The 21071-nt window shown below is 42.8% G+C and overlaps 1 protein-coding gene across 2 annotated transcripts; it reads right to left on the bottom strand.

The window, feature by feature from the left end:
- Positions 1-352: 352 nt before the first annotated feature.
- On the bottom strand, positions 353-19896 carry LOC133952974 (hexokinase-1). Of its 2 annotated transcripts, XM_062386902.1 has the most exons (22): positions 19743-19896; positions 19536-19663; positions 12196-12358; positions 9171-9319; positions 8844-8963; positions 8470-8565; positions 8234-8333; positions 7918-8101; positions 7142-7297; positions 6898-6985; positions 6554-6699; positions 6160-6352; positions 5935-6046; positions 5667-5815; positions 5019-5138; positions 4830-4925; positions 4636-4735; positions 4357-4540; positions 4081-4236; positions 3758-3845; positions 3178-3323; positions 353-2153 (listed from the first exon to the last, which is right to left on the bottom strand). In XM_062386902.1, exons 2-22 carry the CDS (start codon positions 19596-19598, stop codon positions 2006-2008), a joined length of 2757 nt encoding a protein of 918 aa, XP_062242886.1. In that variant the 5' UTR covers positions 19599-19663; positions 19743-19896; the 3' UTR covers positions 353-2005. The 2 variants fall into 2 exon arrangements, with proteins under 2 accessions (XP_062242886.1, XP_062242885.1); XM_062386901.1 differs by having other exon boundaries at positions 19536-19896.
- Between the last annotated feature and the right edge of the window lie 1175 nt (positions 19897-21071).

The raw sequence follows: 21071 nt of genomic DNA, 5'->3' as shown, positions 1-21071 counted from the left end.
CGGAGCAGTTTAATCAACAACATGTCAGACTAATGATTACAGACATGAGGGCTGGAGCTTATGTTCTTCTTACCTCCCCCAAGGAGGTTATGTTGTTGTCTGCGATTCTCTGTTTGGTTGATTGTTAGCAAAATTACACAAAAAATGCTGATATATGTGTATATATGTGCATATCTCACACACTTGTATATATGCAAGTGTCTGAAATTGGGTTTCATCAGTAGACTGCTGGGCCTTGGCGGAGAGAGAGGCACTATAAAAGAGTTCTAGTTGAACTTACAAACACAGTTACCAAACAGAAAGTATACATGGGTAAGTGCTGATTCTCTGGGGAAAAGAACGACGACGTCGGTTTGACACAGGTTTGTTTTTATTTAATGACTGGTTGACTGACAGTGTTGGACAGTTAGTCCAGGTTTTGTGAACAGAGGCAAAGAGATTAAAATATGTGTGTGTGTGTGTGTGTGTGTGTGTGTGAAGGCAGGGTAGCTCAGGACCTACCGGAGAGGCTGACCTTATTTATCTACAAAGTATATTCAAATTGAACTAGCTTGCAGTTATATTGCGTTCAGTTATTGTAGGTATTAGCTTCAGGTAAAACTGGTGCTAATTTTCCCCACAAGCCAGAATTTGAACTGTAGTCCGGAGTATCTTTATGTGAGGTCTAAAAATCAACCAGCCAACACTAAAAATCAATTGAGCCCATCTCTCAAAGAGCCTCATATGTAGCAGTAACTTGTCTGATTAATGACTTTTACGAAAGAAAAGAATAAATATTGAATTTGTAAGAACTTTGCTACTTGAATGAGCCACACAGTAGTTTCATTAAAACACCCTCCTGACTTGTAGGAGCATATGGCAAAACGGGAGTGAAAGTAGGAAGGTGCTTTATTTCCAGAATGTTTAAAATCCCCTTAAAGGTTCACCATTGAACTGTTCTTGTCATACACAGATTGGCCGTTGTTGTTCCTCATCTGTGTAAGCACCTCGTTCCTGTTTTCATGGCTGGTGAGCCATCGCCTCGCTGAAGAGCCAGCACTTCTTAAAGCGAATGATCAACAGCTGCGATTAGTACCAACAAAAGCATTTCTACCTGGTAAAATACAAGAGCTCTTTGGACATAATTTACAGTAGAATACATTAAAGAGGATTAATGCTTTCAATTAGGACAAATGTGCACACTCAGCAAGTACGCGACACCTCTTAGGTTCCTTTCCTTACAGGACAGGTACCGGCCGAGGGCGCTGGCGAGGACAATGGCTTCCTTAATGTGCATCATTATTGCAACAGTAACATTTTTCAACACATCCCAATATAAAAATAAAATAAATAGCATCAATGTACGTATTACATATTGTCTTATATCTGGGTAAAGACATTCAAATCTTTAAAGCCAAAAAATATTCCCTTTCATCTCATTACACGTTTATATATCAGCTCATTTGCCTTTTTACAGTGTGTGAGCGGCCGACAGCAGATACACGTCGGTGACTTTGGTCTCAAACAGTGTTTTTATATCCCGGCAGCGAACTGAACAAGGATTTAAGTTTTTTTCCTTTTCTACTGCAACTGTTGTGCTCGATGTATTTCAACAGATATTGCTACCAGAAGTTATCAGAGGAATCCTCCAGATGGCGACAGAGGAGTGTGCAAAGTCTTTTTCTTTCTGCCCTACATTCTCAAGTTGATTGTGCGTGTTTTATCTACTTGAGTTTAACCTCAGATAACCAAAATCTTAAGAGTTTGTGTATTGTTACAATCAAAAACAATCTAACTACCACATAGTGCCCGAGGCTCTGCTACTTTACACAGTGGAGGAAAGCTATCTCCTTCTCGCCATGACACGCGGACAGACTGAAGCAGATACTGGAGCGTGATACATTGACTGGACTGGTTTCATTTTGGAGGGAAAAGGAGACAATGGATGAGAGAGAGCGTTAAAGACTGTGGAGGTGGGAGGGGGGGGAAGTGGGGGATATAACAGTGAGACATGAGGAGATCTTTTCTATTTGCTGTTCAGCTCCTGTCTCAGCCGGCAGCCCACAGCTGTGATGAGGGCAGCTCCTTTCCCGCTTCCATCCTCCGACAGGAGGAAGTTGACGTTACACTGGGGAGCCAGCTCATTCACTGTCTGGTGCATGATCTGGGAAAAACTGGACGGAGACAAAAGATTTGATGTGATGTAATACAGTGAGGTGAAACATCCATCCATCATCTATACCCCTTATCCTCTGAGGGAGCTTGACATTGCGCGAGAGGAGGGATACACCCTGGACAAGTAGCCAGCGAATCGCAGGGCAAACATATAGAGACAAACAGCCTTTCACGCCTAAAGTAATGCCTAGAGTCTCCACTCAACCTAATCATATTCTCCTCATGTCTTTGGCCTGTAGGAGGAAGTCGGAGTACACAGAGAAATCACACAGCCACAGGGAGAACAAGCAGACTTCACAAGGATGGCCCCCAGCCAAGCCAGGATTCAAACTGTGAACCTTCTTGCTGTGAAACAAACAGTTGTAACCAACCCACTACTGTGCACCGAATTGAAAAATTTGGTATCAAATTAGTCAAAGGAGAGCCCCTCTAAATGTAAATGTGAACACTGTACATGCAATGAGTCAGTGAGTAACACTTCACCATGGCTGGCCTGAATCTGTCTGCAGGTGGAGAAGCCAAAGCTGCAGACAACTCCCCTGATACAAGTTTAACATGTTTGAATGCAGGGTCCGGAGTAACTGAGCTCTCTGGTCAGAATATAGGACGTCATTAGTTTCTAATGATTTTGTCCTTGAATGATCCAAATAAATTCAATTATTTTGTAATAGTAATGTTTCATCAATGAAGCTTTTGAGCAGATTGCATAGAAAACAGGTTGAGTGTTATGTCTGGTCTTGGGCAACACCTCATATTTGATTGGAACATAACTAAAGCATGACTCAACACGATCAACATGCAGGAAAGCACGAGTCATTTCTGCTGAGAGACAGTAGTGAAATGACTTTTTCTCTACATGCTATGAACTGTTTCACTGTTTCCCAGTTCATAACATGATCATGTGGCTTTTTATGGCTTTTGGTATTTCTTGAAAATGAACCATACGTTGCTTAAATGTAAACATGGAGTTTAAAGGACAGTCCATCATTTTTGTAAGTATAGCTACTGATGAATTTAACTTACTGTGGGTGTAGTTTGTAGAGTGTCCCATCCACCCCTACAGTGATCTTGAGATGGTCCAGTCCTCGGTTCTCTCTGATCTTGTCCACCACTGCCGCCATTCCTGCCCCGCATATCTGAGCTGCACGATGAGACACTACTCCACACACCTACCAATGACAAACCATTAGCATTATTGCAACAGTTAACTAACTGTACATGCCACATGCAGTTTACTGAGCCAGAACTCACATTCACAAAAATAAATATGACTCAAAAGGTATTCTCCTGTTGGTCACCTTGGCCTCGCTGTCTTTCACAAAGTACACCTGATAACAGTGTATGTGGGGCTCAGGCTCTTTCACAGTGTTCATGAACCGGTGTACACACTTAGTTACCATTTTATTAGGTACACAAAGCTCAGACTAACACAGTCTAGAACAGCTCTGCAATAGAGTATATATTCTCCATTAAAAACCTTGTGTGATGCACAAATGGTCAAGAGATAGTGTTGATAACTGCAGCTGGCGTATTATTAAGAGTTGAGCATGAGACCTCATTAATAAATTGAACATGTTTTCTACTTTTTCTCTCAGTATTTTACCTCTTTGACGATGATACTGTCATCACAGGAGCTGTCTAGTCCTAAGTGTTGCAGGATGGATCTGACCTGCAGCAATGCCAGTCTGTCACTGGAGACAGAAAAAGAGAGAGACACACACACACAGACAATGAGTCAGATCACAATACACACTTATACATCTTTAAGTGCTTTAACCTCAGAAGATAAAGATGCGGTTTCCCTAAAGGGAGTGCAGACTACAATCAATGAAGACAGAAGTCCAGAAATCTTCCGATCAACTCCATTAGTAATGCATTGTCACTCGACACAAACACAAAACAAACAATGGGCCCACTTTTTTGTACCTCTCTATCTGAGAGAGGAACTTTGTTTCAAAGATGCCTCTGGTCTTCAGTGTCTCAGAAATCTGTCCTCTGAACAGGAATCCTTTCTTGGTCATGTCGATGAGGATGTTTCGCACAATTTCACCGAGGTACATGCCGCTACACATTTTCTCATATCTGTAAAACACACGGGGGGGAAGAAATACATATGAATAGACATATAAACACTGGAAGCCGTTTATAAGGATATGAGTGCAGAAGGTAAAGGGTTTCTATGTGTGCGTGTCGGAGGTTAACCTTTGTTTGCCCGGGTTGAGCGAGAGGTCATCCACAGTGCGGTCATACTCTGTCCTGATGTCATCAAGGCATCCGTTGTCTCCGAAACCGCCCCACTCCATGTTGACACACATCTGTCCCTCATCTCCCTCGACCGTCTCGATGTTCCTCATCTCCTCCATGTAACACGCATTACTCCCAGTGCCTGTGATCACACGGCCCAGTCACATTAGATGTACAGAGTACAGAAAAGTGAATATTCATATTTTAAAAAAAAAGAGAAAATTGTTATTGTCTAACCAGCAATGAGTCCGATCTCACAGGTGGATTCTTCGTAGGCACAAGTCATCATCGTTCCCACGGTATCGTTCACCACAGCCACGACATCCAGGTCAAACTCCTGCAGAGAAAACACACGAGGTGATGCAAACATTACAGTTTGACACAGCACCATGTTCAACGGCCGGATGATGAAGATGCTCCTCAGATTCTACCTCTCTCCTCTTGATGGCCTCCCTCAACAGTCCCACCACATCCTCTCCTTCACAGTCTGTCGCCTTGAAGCCTTTGGTCCAAGTCACCAGGATGCCCTGCAAACACGCACGAGGAAAAATGGTCACGTCATGCATCGGATGCTTTTCTGTCTTTGGCCAAGCTATAGGAAGGAAGCGGACTACACTCACAGCGTCGAGGCTGGTCTGTCTGCAGGGGAACGAGAAGGTGAAGCCCAGAGGAAGACGAGTGTTCTTCATCCCCATGTAGTCCAGGAAATCACTGATGCACTGCACAATGTGATCAAACAACTGGAAGAGAGAGGAGGCTTTGATGATGATTATTGTTTAAAACATTTGTCACAACCTTGACTATCAGCTGTTTATCCTGATTTTGGGTGGATATATACAGGGAAACGTGTGACATCACCAAACCATATAAATGTAAATTATAACTGTGATAAAAAGGGGCAATTAAACTTATACACCACATGCTCTGGCGGAGATGGTGTAAGAGGTGGAGGAGGGAAGAGGCCAAAAAGTCACAGACAAGATTAACCTGCCCTAAGCCACTGCACAAGTTCAAATCTACGCTTCCAAAGACTCTCAACTCAATGCTGATCTTGAACGCTCAACCTATTTACCTGTTTACCTCTAACCTTCTATTTTCTTACCTCTAAGTCAACAAGCTTAGCTACCTAACCACCCTAAACTTCACACTACCACCGAGGTAACATGAGGTAAAGTTCAAAGCTTTCCTCCCGCCGGGCCGACTTTCTTCCTTCTGTTCAGTTTGTGTTCTTTTTCACAGTTTACATGGATTATGGAGTATTCTCTCACCTCCTCTCCTGTGCCCTGCATCACCTCCAGAGGAATGGCGTAAATCTTGTTGTGCATCTCCACTGTTCTCCTCTTGCCAGAACGGATCTTGACCAACAGCACCCTGAAGTTGGTTCCTCCCAAATCCAAAGCCAGGAAGTCACCATGCTCTGGATAATGTGAGAGGCAGAGAAAAAGACAGAGATGCAGAGATATCTAGTGACTTAATATTCGAAACAGACACACATGTGTAGTCAGAGTTGTGTGTGTGTGTGTGAGAGAGTGTCACCTGTGCCATCGGGAGTGCTTTGTACGAAGGTCGGCAGCATTTTGACCGTTGCAGAGTCCTGAGTGCTCTTGGAAAGGCCATTTTGGATCTCTGTCCTCATTCGTTTCTTTACCTGCAGAAATCAAGACAATTTCAATTGGTAAGTAAGACACAGTGAGTAAGACACAGTGAAGGGTGCGCCCCTACAGACACAGACACACACTACAGTCTCTCTCCCTCGCTCACCTCCAACAGCTGTTCATTCGTCAGGCGGAATTCGGCCAGCGTTTCGGTGATCTGTCGTGATTGGTCGGCGAGTCTGTAGGCCACAGCTGTCACCATGGCAGCCCCCTTTCCACTGCCACTCTCGGACAATAGGAATCGGATGTCAGAGTCCGGCATCAAACGACGGACTGTCTTATGGAGACGGCGGGCGTACCTGAGGTAGGTGTAGAAACGAGGAGCTGAAGTTATAACAGTTCACACAGACTGGTAACAACCAATATAATGTAGTTTATAACCAACTGACAGCAGTTCTGGAAATGAAAAGCAATAATGAGATGCATGACGAAAAGAGAAATCAAACAAATTAAAACAGTGCAGACAAATTTATAATTTTCTATATTTTGCCTTGACTCACTGTGGGTGCATCTTGTAGAGCGACCCGTCGATGCCTACGGTGGTGCGAAGTCGTGCCACACCTTTGTTTTCCTTTAGCCTCATTAGGATGGCGGCCAGCGTTGCAGCTATTAGGTTGGCCGAGCGGAAAGACACAATGGTGCAAACCTGAAGGAAGCGGAGAGGTGAGAAAGTCAGGCCGCATATTTAAACTTCACAAACTGCAGAAAAAGACAACTCATAGGTTAAAGTTGTTTTTTTGAAAGCACAACCTGCTCAGATATGATAGATGTCATATGATAGCTTGTAATACTTAAATCTAAAAAAATTATTTAAAAAGTGTGTTGTTTGAGCAGCAGTACGTACATGCTGCACAGCGATACAGTCCTCATTTGATGGCTCCACACCAAGATTGGTTAAAATCTCTCTGGCTTTGATCAGTCCTTCCTTACTCCTAAACAGGACACACACACACACACACACACACACACACACACATATAGAGGGGACACTATCACTGACGAGCAACTGATACAATTACATTTTGAATGATTTTTAGAAGTAATTGATGAAGCAGGTTTATGGAAAATGTTTGTAACTGCTGACTTACTTCTCTATGGCTGAGACGTGTTTGGTCTCAAACGTCTCTTTAGTGAGCAGCTCAGGGGTGATCCTCCCCTCGAACAGCAGACCCTCTCTGGCCATCTTCACCAGAATGAGACGCACCAGCTCCCCCATGTACATACCACTGACCATCTTCTCAAATCTACAGCACAGCAAGAGCGAAGAGAACGGAGTGAAACAGACATAAAGACACCTCTTGGGTTAATGATTTTACAACAGATGGTTAAAGACGTCACTATTGGTGTTTTTAGCAGAAGAAGTAGGAGTGATGGCTTCAACTGCAGTTGTAGCATCAATGCAGTTCTTTCTCTCATGGGGGAACTTTTCTTTTACTCTTTGGTCTGCGTACCTGTCACTCTGAATATGTTTTGCATAAGAGTGACCTACGTGGGTGTGCACATGCAGCCTGCACATGCGTCATAGATTGAACTATTTCTTTTTGGAACATACAACGTCATATGACATCACGCAGACTTTGGACTTATTCATTTCTAAGAACTTTTTAATACATGAAAAACCTAAAACACACTAAAAGTAAATAGTATAGTATAATATTTCTCCTTAAAAAACTTAAACTTGAATTTAGTTTGATCTTAATTTTTAAACATAAATGAAAAAATATTTTCCAAATAACGTTAACGCGAGCAGCGGACTGAGAAACTGACAGCGAATCATCTGTTCATGTGTTTCCACTGCATCTTAAAAAGAGTTCTTGATGATCTCAGGCATGAATGAGGCTCTGATTGTTTTGTTTTGACCTACAGCTGTTTGCCCGGGTTGAGAGAGCCTCGGTCTATCTCTCTGTCAAACTCGGTCCTGATGTCTTCCAGTCTGCCGTCGTCTCCGAACGCCCCCCACTCGGTGTTCACGCACATCCTGCCCTCGTCTCCCTCCACCTGGTGGATGTGGCGCAGCTCCTCCATGTAGCACGCATTGGTGCCTGTGCCTACAAACACACAAATACATTCAGCACCACAGCTTTTATTGTACTCGTTTGATTCATATTGTGAACGTTTGACAACACATTCCTTAATCTGATTGGGCCTTTAACTGTTTAAGCACACATCGTTTTTAGTACCGATGATGATGCCGACTTCACAGCGTTGATCATCGAAGCCACAGGTCATCATCGTTCCAACTGTATCGTTTACCACAGCCATGATGTCAGCCTCATAGTCCTGAAATTATTTACACACACACATACAGGAGAACTATTATTAAAATGTTCTCAAATATGTGGATCCAAACTTTGAATTAAACCAAATTCATGAGGATAAAACTAATTGTTGACTCAGACGACGACAGGAGACTCACCCCTCGTTTCTTAATGGCTTTGGTGAGCAGCTTGACAACATCCATCCCCTCCACGCCACCTGCCTTGAAACGCTTTGTCCATGTTATCAGATAGCCCTGCAGGCGAACAGAGAGAGAAACGTCACACAGTGATTCAATCATTCATGGACACATGGTGGCACACACAAGTCACTGTGGACTCTATCCCAGCTATGGCAACTAAAAGTGTAAACTGGCTTTTTATCAATCTTCAGATATTTGGATTCAGCAGTGCGTCATAAGCAAGTCAACTACACAGCAAAGTATGTATATGATATGGATACATGCATAAGCAAGAAAGTTAAATCTGGCTGCAGCTTGACAGCCTTGATTGGCTGATGAATGTGATGCGTTACCTCGTCTAGTTTGGTCTGCTGGCAGGGGAAGGAGAAGGTGAAACCCACTGGGAGTTTCTTATCTTTGATGTGTTGTTTTTCCATGAAGTCACCGAGACATTCTGCCACATGGTCGAACAGCTGGAAGAGAGAGGGAGGGGCGTCTCAGGTTGAGCTGGAGCAAGACTTTGTGTGTGTTTGTTTGTGTGTTTGTGTGTTTGTGTGTGTGTGTGTGTGTGTGTGTGTGTGTGTGTGTGTGTGTGTGTGTGTGTGTGTGTGTGTGTGTGTGTGTGTGTGTGTGTGTGTGTGTGTGTGTGTGTGTGTGTGTGAGGGGGGATATGAACCTACCCTCGTTCCACTTCCATGAATGATGTCCTCTGGTGTGTCGTAGATTTGACTCTCCATCAGAACTGTCTGTTTCTTCTCGTGGCTCACTTTGACGCGGAGGATCCGGAAGTTGCTGCCTCCCAGGTCCAACGCAATGAAGTCACCTTTCTCTGTTGAGACAGACAGAAGGCAGAGAGGGAGAGAAATGTCATCTTGCAGTTCCGTGGCTATAGATTTATATATCTGTAGCAGATATCTTTCCTTCTATTCACTGTAAGGGCCAATGTTTGCACACAGATAATAACGACAGCTTAGAATTTAAAAAGACATGCATTATCGGTACATCTTCCCTCTGTTAGCTTCGCAAACAAATAGAGATCTCAGTATCACTCTACTGTGTCACACTATAAGCAACGTGGAAAAGACGTTTTTTATTGAAACATAATGCTTACAATAAAGCAAAATAAGTTAATAAATACATAGAAAATGAACGTTTGTAGCCTAACATTATATTTCTATTCCAATTTTATTTGTATAGCCCATATTCGCAAATTAAAATTTGCCTCATGGGGCTTATCGATCTGTACAAGGTGTAACATCCTTAAACCTCCACTAGGGTGAGACAAAACGTCCTTTCTTCGTGTATGTGTGTGTATGTGTGTGTGGTTTGCTTGACTCTATTCTGTTCTGCAACTTCCAGTATAGTATTGGTTAATTGTTGCAAAATAAAAAAACCAAACCTGCATCATAATCTCTTAGAAAACACTTTGGTGACTTAAGTAATTTTAAATCCCATAATAATCTGGTATGGATTTGATATTTAACACGGTCTCCTGACAATGAGAAGGGATTATATTTCGGTCTGAATCGGACCATGGGTTTTTCATGAGATTAACACCAATAGTGTTTCAGTGTGTATCACAAGTGATTAATAACAGGACTTGTGTTGCGTATTGACCATTGATATGAGGTGATACCGTCTGCTTCCTTCCTCTAACTCCCGTTTATTCCCTGATGAATTCGTACAAACTGTAACCTTCACCTCGACTTCACATTTAGAAAGTACTGACAACATGTCTCACTAGGTCAGAAGGTTCTTGGTGCTGCTGCTGCACACACACAGAGGAAAGAACCCACTGATTAGTATAACAAACTTAGCTAGAGCCGTTGTTTACCCACTTCTCAAAGATTACAGGCAACAATTATTACAGATAATGATTTAAAATGTCAAAATGCTACGTTGTGTATTACTCCGAGTAAAGGTTCAATGAAGATTACAAAAACTTTGTGTTGTAATTTCAGATTATTGCGATCCTGTGCTGGAACATTTTGTGCAGATGAGGAAAGCAAGGTCAGGTCGGTGTAGCTCACTTGGGTCAGAGTGACTGATAATTTGTCTGACAGGAACGTGAATTCAGTGAAGACAACCTGTCAAATCTCTGTAGGTAACTGAGCACAGAGGGGAGGGAGCCCTGGATTAAAGAGTTCTTTTTTCATGGCTGTGCAGAGTTATTTTATATAATAAGCATGTTGCAGTGGCTCACAGTGAAAAGATCAGGTGAACAACACCCCAGGCTAATTTCTGCCCTCTCTAATCAGACAGAATAATCCCATCCTTTTGAATCTCTGCCAGTCTGTGGATCTTGTCTAATGTTGCGTAAACAAACAACACTAAGAGCAGCTCTAACAGATGAAGACTGACATGCTGAATTGCCTCTTTACTGATTTGTTGACTAAAGGTTGTATCGCCTGTGGTGTGCATTTATCCATAGATACCTGCTGTATCATACAACACTGATAGTTCAATCGGTTCATTATCAAGGGCAGGTTGCTGCTGCTGATGCTGCTGCAGTTGGATGTATGAGGTTCAACATTCGATAAAATACTTATGTCACATAAGTCTATACAATCTGCATTGTTGTAAGGAACTTATGTCTATAGTGCTGAAGGAATTTCAGCATGATTACTTCTAATCTGTGTGTTGATTGTGTGTCCGTGTGTGCGTGTCTGGAAGTGTTCACGTTGTAGACTAAATTCGATTTTCTTTGACAGGGTGATACGACCATTACTGACAGACACACTCTTCCACGAATGTATTATGTAACGGATATTAAAAAAGAACTTCTGACGCACATTGACGCTTAAAGGACAGAACGCCTGCAGTGAATCAGTTTTAGTCAGAAAGCAGCAGACAGTGACGTTAGGTACAGAGGGGCATTGATCCACGTCCACATACACTTCACTGTTTTGAGCTCATATAACACAGAAGATATCTGATGTGCAAAGAAATAAGTAAATAAATACGGTATGGTCATTTTCTACAAGAAAAACATTTTTCTGCCGGCATGGATTCAGGACCGTTTTGTTCTTAAACCAGAATAAGTACATCTCTTGTGGTCCTCGCATAAAAAGACCTTCTGCAGTGTTCAGCTCTGTTGACTCACGGCTAGACACAACTGTGTTTGCCCTGTATGACTGTGTTTACACCTGGTTCCCTCCCGAAATGACAGACACGCAGATCGGGTAGACACACTTATTAAATGTCAATGACTTGTCTTCTGAAAGATGAGACGAGGTCCAACCACTTTAAATAAAAAAAAAAACTGACTTTTTCGATCCCACGACAATACACATGGTGAAATATTATCTGTTATGACTAACTCTGTAGAGCTCAGTGGCTTTGATTAAAATGCATTTGATTTAGCTTCTGTTACAAAATAGTGTTACCTTTCTGTGCTTCATCCAAATAATAAAGGAATTGACACATCAGTGTTAGACTACATGACATTAAAGGTCAAGCGAAGACGAGACAAAAATTCTACATTTGTCATTTTTAGTAGATTTTTAAATTTGTATCAGAGTCCAGGCCTTTCTGTTGGCAAACCCTGGGTTTACTGAGGTATTCAGTAGAGAGAATAAAAAAGTCTAGTGGTAGATTGTGCAGGCTGACGGTTGTGGCCTCTCGTTCATACAGAAAAGTCAAACTGCCATCGCAGGAAGTGCTTGACCCAGTGGACTTCAGACAATGAGGGCTGGAGATGCTCACCTGAGCCGTCGGGGATCGAGCGCACAAACGTAGGCAGCATCTTCAGTGCGGCGGTGGTGTTGGTGTCCCGACCCAGTCCTTTGGCCAGCTCCCTCCGGAACCGCTGCGTGATTTCCACCAACGTCTCGTCAGAGAAACGCATGGAGTACAGGTACTTATCGATCTAAAAGGAAAGATTAGACACAAAAACTGAAGCATTAATCTTCCTAGTCTGGACAATCAATGATCTGCATATTAAAAATGTACACAGAGTCCATTCAAGAGAATGGGGAAATGGTTTCAGGTGATTGAAACCCTTTGTATACACAACACTAACCCGTGAGATGGCCTATGATTAAATTAAAATAGCAGAGATTTACATATAACATAGCCTTTATTTTGTTTAAACATAAGGAAGTGAATATGACTAACTCCTGATCCCATGATGTTTTAGTCATCCATTGGTATAATCTACTTCCTGGTTAACTGATATAAAGCTGACCACAGGTACTGTTTAACCCAGAAATGAATCACATCCTTAAAACATAGCCATTTCTAAATTTCTTTATTACAGAGTTATGGAATAAAAGTTTTTGAATACAGCCAATAAAGTGAAAAGCACAGTAGCATCAGTCCTGTTTTCAAGGTCACATGTCATAGGCCATATTTGTATGAAAGTAATAAAAGTAGGGGATATACACAGGAACAAATGCAGAAAAAGACAAGAAGGCCATAAATTATTCTACTATGGAATATTCACAAAACCCCAAACATTGCACAGGTCCTTAAATCAGTCAGTCAAAACTTCTCAGTGTGTAACACAGCAAACACCGGTCTGAGCTTTATGACCTTTCAGGAACAGGATGTTAAACAATCCTGGTGAAGTCCATAGTTGCGGCACACAGTGTGACGAAGCAAAGAGCTGCTTTATGATTCAAGTGTGAGACAAACCCAGAGCAGAGGATTACACTAGACTGTCACGTTCATTGCGACTTGCTCTGTAAAACGGCTGTGGGGCTAAGCAGGCTTAACTCCTCCAGTCGTCAGTGGCTCATAACTGGATTATCATCAGTCTGTTTCTTAACAATCAGTCCCAGAATATGTGAGGTATGTACATACAGTATGCATATGCAATATCTAACACTCACAGGGTCACACAAGTTCACACAAGCATGACTCATTTTCAGAGTCCACACACTCATACTGCTTGGGCGTGCTGTGACGTACATTATGGCCTTTTGATATAATTTCACTGGAGCTATACTCATTGTAACAGGAACAGTTGGGAACTCTTCCACTTCCTGAGTAAGGGGTCACTCATTAACTTTATTTCCTCTATTTCCTGCATTTCCTATGAGCTCTGTTATCTGCTAACTGGTTCAGGACAGTGTCAGTTGGGGTGTGAGAGTTTAAAAGTAGGAATTTGCATCTGCTGGCCACAGAAATCACCTGCATAATGGAGCAAACATCTGACACTGAAGGGCAAAGCCAGCATATGGACGTGAGCCACTTCAGGCAATGATGAGGGCACTTCTGGGCTTCTTGTGGCCAGGCAAAACTGATGTGAGCCTAAACTGGTCCACTTGTAAAATATCAAATGTGGCCCAAATATCCCAAAACAAATGTTGGCCTTCTTTGGCAAACATGTGGTGCTCCTGACGAGGTGTAATCTGGATGTGAACCAGTGGCCCATGTGGTAGATGGTGAATATGGCCCGATTGCACAAAACTAATTTAACTCCTTTGGTTGATATGTGGTATTGCTTTGGCTGATTACTGGTCCAGATCTGGCATAACAGTGGCAGACCACCATCATTCCATGCTCTATGCGGAGTGCTTTGACTTGAATGCACCGGCTATTTACCTAAATGTATAAACAACTATAGTTTGATTTTGTTTCCAGAAAGCAAATTATATAAGGTCAAATTATAACAATAAAGACAATCAAATAAATGGATATAAGTGAAATAGAACATGATAACAATGTGTTAGTGGGCGGCTGAGAAAAGAGCATGATTAGTCCTGAGGTTTTGGCTCCTGTATGTGGTCAGCCTAGATTTTATGATACAGTAGCTGGGTGTTAACAGGCAGCTGAATATTATAAACAGGCTGTGAGCCAAAAGGGCTGCAGACACATACAAGAGAACAACACTGTCCAACATTCATCTACCGGTGTTACATTCCCTATATATTGTCTACATGTGGAATGAGTCTGCCTCTGGGACAAAAGCTCATTAGCACATTTTCTGTCAGACAGGAGTCTGCAGCTGAGACACCTCACCCTCAAAGGCTCAGTAAACGACATTATTGGTGGAAACTGCTGGAAAACGCCATAAAAAAAGTCAACAACCCAAGTCTGTAATTTACAATGGAGTCTCGTCTGTGACTTGAAGAGACACGTCGGTGCCTGAAAACTCCTCATGAAGCTACTGTAAGTCCTCAGGCTCTGTTATTTCAGTTGCAAAGTTAACACTTCCCCTGCACAACTCTGTTAACACAACACATTACAATCTTCCTTTTAAACACTTAAAAGGAAGATTATTATCATTACCATGATGGTTGTTAGTCACCCGGGCAGTGTGCTGCAACATGTAGGTGCATTTTTTTTATTTTTTCAAAACTTTGCCATAAATTAGCCATACAAATAACTGCTTTAGATTTTTCTTACACCAAACCTGCGTTGGCTTATATAAAGATAAAAATCAGATTTCAAAACTTTGAAGACTGATTTTAACTCTTGAGTGAAGTTCGAGCACATGAGAAACATTTTACAGGGTTGTAGTGCTCCTCACTGTGATTGCAAAATGCATAAGAATTAAATCGACATATTGATTGAAATACCATTGATTGAAATTATATTGCAACATTTTTTGATATTGTTTGAAACTATGCACAAACTAAATGTCTTGGTAAATAATATACATTCATGTAGGTATGCAGATACATAAGAAGAGTTACCCCAAAATTCTTTTTATGCCTTATCAGCATGGAAAAGAAAACTCAATCTAAAGTATTTGAATGCATTTAAAAGTCAGCTTTTTATCCTAACATCCTGTATGTTTGTCCTGATGTGACATTGTGTCCTTATGGTAAAACAGCTTGCAAACAACAACAAAGAGGTCGTTGAATGTTATGTGTAATTATGAGGAATCAAAAGCTGATTTGAACGAGAGGTATTTCCCCACAAACGTCCAAAAACAACATCCCTTACAGAATGTAAGCGTGAAAATCATTCAAGTTTAAGAATGAATAATGTATTTTTTTAAAAACGTTGCATAGTTCTGTAGTTAAACATTTGAGCTCCTCTTAATATGAAACTGTATTGAAGTTGTATTAACAATGGGACAAACTAATTATGTTAGTGTCAAATTGTTGCTGGTGAATCTACTGGCAATCAATTCTCTGTGTAATTCATTTATAAAAGGTCAGTGGTGTCTGTGGCTGCTTCCATCCACCTCTTCTCCAACTCGTCTGACTTTGCATTATTTAACAGAATCGGTTAAATCACATGTACCAGCTAGACCTTCATTCGAAGCAGCAACATCCAAACTTTATTTTTGCAATTCAGAAAACTAAGAACATCCCTCAGTACAGCGCATACCATAACAAATTCCACACACTAATACATACAGACATCAGCCTAAAATGCTTAATTTTGTTCATGAAAATCCATTCATTTCCTAATCCTGAATTCGCCCCCTGATCTGGATCCTCACCAAAATTCTATTGGTTCTTCCTTGACCCATCCTTTTGTGGAAATCGGTTCATTTATTTTTTGCGTAGTCTTGCTTACAAACAAACAAACCAATAGACAAATGGACGGGGGGGATAACATCATCTCCTTGGTGAAGGTCATAACACTACTTTCACCTCTGCAGGACACCCCACCTGTGTTCTGAGTCGCATCATGCACGTCATGCTGTGTCAGCTGATGTAAACAGATCCATTCTGTTTGGGTGCCTCGATACACAGTGATCCATTGAAATTGATAACACATCCTACAGCAGCAGCACAGCACTGCTGCTCCCTATCCCCCTCTGCTCACCACACAGCCTCCTCCTCTTCCTCTGCGCTGAATCAATGCTGCTGACGGAAACTGTGCTGCAGAATTGGTTTAACATACATAACTGCTCACTTTATGAGTTTATATAAAGTGTATGTGTCCACTCAGCTAACTTGGATTCTTATTCAAATTGCTTAGTTAAAATAAGAATGATTTCCTCATTAGCTGACTGAAGGAGGATGAGTTCTTAGTTCTTAGCTTGGTTTGAATAACAATGTGCCACTGCCTGGATACAAAGGGGGGGGGGGGTTAACAGCAAGAATTGTTCTCTACATGAAACTAAGAAAAATCCACTGAGCTCCTGACGACACTCAGTTCATGCTGCAGGGTAGAAAAAAACATCACTGTTTTATGACTCAGCACTCTGCAGATAGAAACCATGTCTAAGCACTTTATGGGAGCAGAGCATGACTGCACCTCACTCAGCTCAGATACATATATCTGCTGTAGGGTTTTCTCACATGAACATGACTTTATTGCATCAGTCCAACAACTAGAATGAGACTCATTCAAAGATATCAGTGCCTTTTGACCGAAGTGAACCTGGTTCTCGGGCTGGTTCGGAGTTGGTTTAACTTTTTAATGACCAAATTGCTTTTCCATGGGCCAGTGACAACACCAAGCCCTCGGCATCACATCCCTGTATACACTGCTCATATGTCTCTGATTTCCCAGCAACACCGTCGCAGACTTCAACCAAAATATCAACAATGGCGAACTACAGCTTCTCTTTTCAAGTGACAGACTCCTCCACAGACCACTGCTGCTTCACTTTCTCAGCCATATTTAAAAGTAATTGCCTTTGCTTCTTTAAATGGAGGTCACAATAATTTGGTCCAACCCATGTTCTTTCTTCTAAACCAGTGTTGGGGATGCAGTTGAACCGTCTTTGTCAGGCAAAGAACCAGTTGGTTTGCTATTGAAACACAAAGAGTTGATTCTAGATTAGACACTGGCTCCATACCGGCCCTTAAACGGCCTTAGTGGAAAAGGTCTGAATATGTTAAATTAAGTGAAGAAAACTTCTTGGATCCTTCCCCTGATCCACACCAAAATATAATAAATTCTTCCCTGACCCATACCACACACTTCCACCGAGTTTCATGGAAATCCACTCAGTGGTTTTTGTGCATTCTTCATTAAAAATAAACTAACCAACAAACAGACTGGGGTGAAAGTATCTCCTTAGGCAAATGAATTATATAATTTCTGGCCCAAACAAGTATGGGCCTGAAAGTTTCTACTTTTTCCAGTAATGTTGAGCAAAGTAAGGTTCCCCAGTTAGGAGACATGAGGCCCCTGTCGCATGCACGCACGAGTCAGTCGAGGCCACGTTTTCCCCAAAACACACCTCTGACACACAACTTTCTCTGACACCAGCAACAGCCGCATGGTTTGAGTTTCAGGAAGAGATCACACCCTTTGCCTCTCCTTCCCTCCTTCCCTCCCCCCCTCCCCTTTTCCTTGTCCCTCTGGCTCCTTCTCCTTTCTGTTCGCATTCCACCTCTAAACAATGCCCCGCTCTCCTTGTCACTGCGAGGTGATGCAGGGGGACGCACCGAAACCCGACTCCTCTGTGTGTGTGTACATGTGCACACGCACGGCCTCGCCATGTGGAAAAATACTGTCCTCTACAATGCCCTCTCCTGCACCTTCCTTCTTACACCGTATGCACACACACACAGACGCACACACACAAACACACATAGATGCACACACACACAGATTAAAACACTGCTCTGGATTCAGACTAACCACCCACAGTGTATCAAGGACCTGGCCAAGGACAGTGCAGTGGATTGAGAGGAGACGCACTCAGCTGACTGAGGCACTTTGACAACTGCAGATTCCTGCCGAGGTCGTGACTAAATCCGCTGAACACTTTCACTCGTCGAGGCTTGATACCTGCGCTGTGTGTTGGAAGTTGTTTGTCAAGTGCGAGACTAAAACCTGCTGTTTGAAAAAGCCACACAATAGGTACACACCTGGCCCTGTGTGTATGAATGTGTGTGTGTGGGCGTATTTGTGTATAAGCCTTCTCCTCCTGACACCTATGGTCACATGGCTCAAAGCTGGCCTATTTTAGGGAGAGAAAGACAGCGGGAGTGCGGAGGGAGGTAGATGTGTAGCATTACATCAGATCCTTGCAGCTGAGAGATGCATTTCTTCCTAACAGATTGTGACATTGGTACAGCACGCACAACTGGGACCGACACTTTTGTGTGTCTCTGTGTGCGATTAAAGAGTGCACTATGTAAATCAGAGGGCGGAGAAGGACAGGGGGTAGAAAATGGAGGGAGGAAGTGTGGCAACTTTTTAATGTAGGCAGGAAGAATACCAGTGTCTGATGCATGATCTGCAGTCGGGGATGATGTGTGACATCATCAGCAGGAGACCTTAAAGGGCCCCTGCATCATGTGTGAACTAAACGGTAACATGTTTCCATAGAATCGTTTTGGATTTAAGCGAAATATGACGCCACTAGTGGGTCTGGAAGTATTTTACCGTCCTCTGACTCAGTTATATTTATTTGGACAACCTTAGATTGCAGAATACGACTGTGTTTGTTGCCTGACAACAGGATTTTTACGGCACAGTGGATCGAGAGGCTGCACGAGCAGGTCTGAGTAACAGGAAAAGCTTGACTGACCCACTCAAACAGGTCCAGTCAGTTTTACACACCGGAGGTCTTACAGTGGGGGGTGCTCAGCTGAGGAGTCATGAAAGACTCACATTCATGTTCACCTCGTGTCAATCTCCCCCCCATTACAAGCTGAACTCAGAACTTACGGAAAGGAAGTTACACAAGTCAGGTTTGAGTTTTGATTGAGTTCCTCTGAAGGAAGTGAAGGTGTAAGTATCATTTTGACTACATCGTTAAAAAGTCAGTGACCCCTAAAATGACTTTTCTCCTTCATTCCAAGGTCCTCCTTCTCATCCCTCTGCTTATCTGTCTTTACATCCTACCTCTGACCGGCTTCCTTCTCCTCGCCACACCTCTCTCCAGTGACACCGATCACCCGCCCCTGTGTAGTGTCTCCTTACACATCTTACTACACCAAAACTGTCACGTCCCACATCAGTGATTCATGCAAGCGCCCTCCCCACATGATGAATCTTTTTATCACTTCCTGAAAGAGACGTCTCAACATTTCCTAAAAGGTTCTGCACTGGCCAACTCTTCATGGCAAAGTAGTGATGGTGAGCGTACGGGTAAACCCAATGACCTCTACAACACATGCTCTCCTTTTCCCTCCAACATCAGAGACAGAGGCTGATCACAAGCACACATCACTCACCTTTTTAACCTGGTCATCCTTGAGTTCAGTGAAGTAGTAGGCAAGTAGCTGGGCTGCAATCATTGTGCTCCTCGCTCACACACACATGCAGGCTCACTCGATCTCACACACACACACACTGTGTCTCCCTGTAACACACACAGTGAGCCACAGCAAATTCCAAAAATTGTTAAAAAAATGTACAAAAATAGATTGATATTCTTTGACCTGGCTCTTCTCTGTGCACACACTGAGTCCCACGCTGCTGGAGATTTAAATATAGTCCAACGCAGTGTGGTTTAAAATAGACAGAGCAGCTTCACATGCAGCTAAGACTCTACAGCTCTTCCTTGTCTGTGCATGTGAGTGAAGCCAGGAAGCATGAGTGAGACAGCAAGTTTAGCTGCACTAGCCAGAGAGAGAGCGAGAGAGGGATAGACAGAGAGAAAGGGGAAGGGGGGGGCCTGAACATGAGTCCGGCCCACATAGTGTGAACTCATTGGCTGGTGAGTGTGTGTGGTTTAGGCGGGGTGGGGGTGAGTGGCACATCCTCTCTATTTCGATTGGCTGGTCTGCTGATGCCTTCGGGGGCAAACCCAGTGATGGAGGAGGAAGAGGAAGAGGAGGACAGAAAGGGGGCTGCCTGATTACAAGCATGGGGGAGAAGCAGGGAGGGACAAACAGTATTACAGAAAGAACAGGAAAAGTGAAGTTAGGAGTTTTTTTACTGTTTCTAGGGTTAAAAAGTTATAAGAAATTTAGCCACATGGCCATGTTATCTCTCAGAGCTCCTCTTGGCTCTTGAGTCGACCGTCAGCTGACTCACGAGGCTCGGGACGAAGACGAGGGAAATCCCCAAATCTCTTCCTCCTGTGAGCCTGTGGAACGTAATGGGCTGAGGGGAGGGGTTTGAACCAGGGCTTGAGGAAGGTGACTTTAAGAAGATGAAGGAGCATCAGTGAAGGTGTTACCTGGCTGAGGGGGTAGAGTATGGGTGTAGGTGGAGGGTTGCTTGCTCGAACCTGCAATGGTTAGTTCTAGAAAAACTAGGGTTGCGAGCAGCACTGTGTGGGCCAGAGCACTTTTGATCTCGGGACCTGAGGCTCTACGTTGTGTGCGTTTTGTGTATCACAGGAATACTGCTTGTGTGGTGTCATCTAAGTGTCCACAAGCCCCAACGTTCATTTTCGACTTGAAACAGCATAATTTACACCGTGTTTTAAGCCTAAAGTCTAGAAGTGGCTAATTAAGCCGACAGCCCTGAATAAACTTTGTAGGAAGATATCAGCAAACCTTTAGGCTTTAAAACACGGTGCAAATGTCTTGAACTATCACAGTATATGCTTAATAGACTGCTTTATATGCAATAGAGAATATGCTTTAGAATTTCTTTATCCAGAGTGTTAGTATGGCTGGTCACAATCATTTCAGACTTACGGCTGATGAGGACCTAGACTATGTTCTACAGGATCAAGCTGCATTGTGGGTGTTTCTTGGAATCCTGCCCTTCTTAATGAAGAAGGCTTCTTTGATGACATATAAGATTGTCTGCCATGT

This window comes from Platichthys flesus, chromosome 1, assembly GCF_949316205.1.
Source record: "Platichthys flesus chromosome 1, fPlaFle2.1, whole genome shotgun sequence".
In the NCBI taxonomy this organism is placed as follows: Eukaryota; Metazoa; Chordata; class Actinopteri; order Pleuronectiformes; family Pleuronectidae; genus Platichthys; species Platichthys flesus.
This window is presented reverse-complemented; position numbering and strand designations above follow the sequence as displayed.

Coding starts and splice junctions, on each gene's coding strand:
- LOC133952974 (XM_062386901.1), bottom strand. CDS start 19,598: ATGATTGCAGCCCAGCTACTTGCCTACTACTTCACTGAACTCAAGGAT. Junction 6,353..6,553: donor CTCTACAAGATGCACCCACA/GTGAGTCAAGGC, acceptor CACCTACCTCAG/GTACGCCCGCCGTCTCCATA. Junction 6,047..6,159: donor CGAATGAACAGCTGTTGGAG/GTGAGCGAGGGA, acceptor TGATTTCTGCAG/GTAAAGAAACGAATGAGGAC.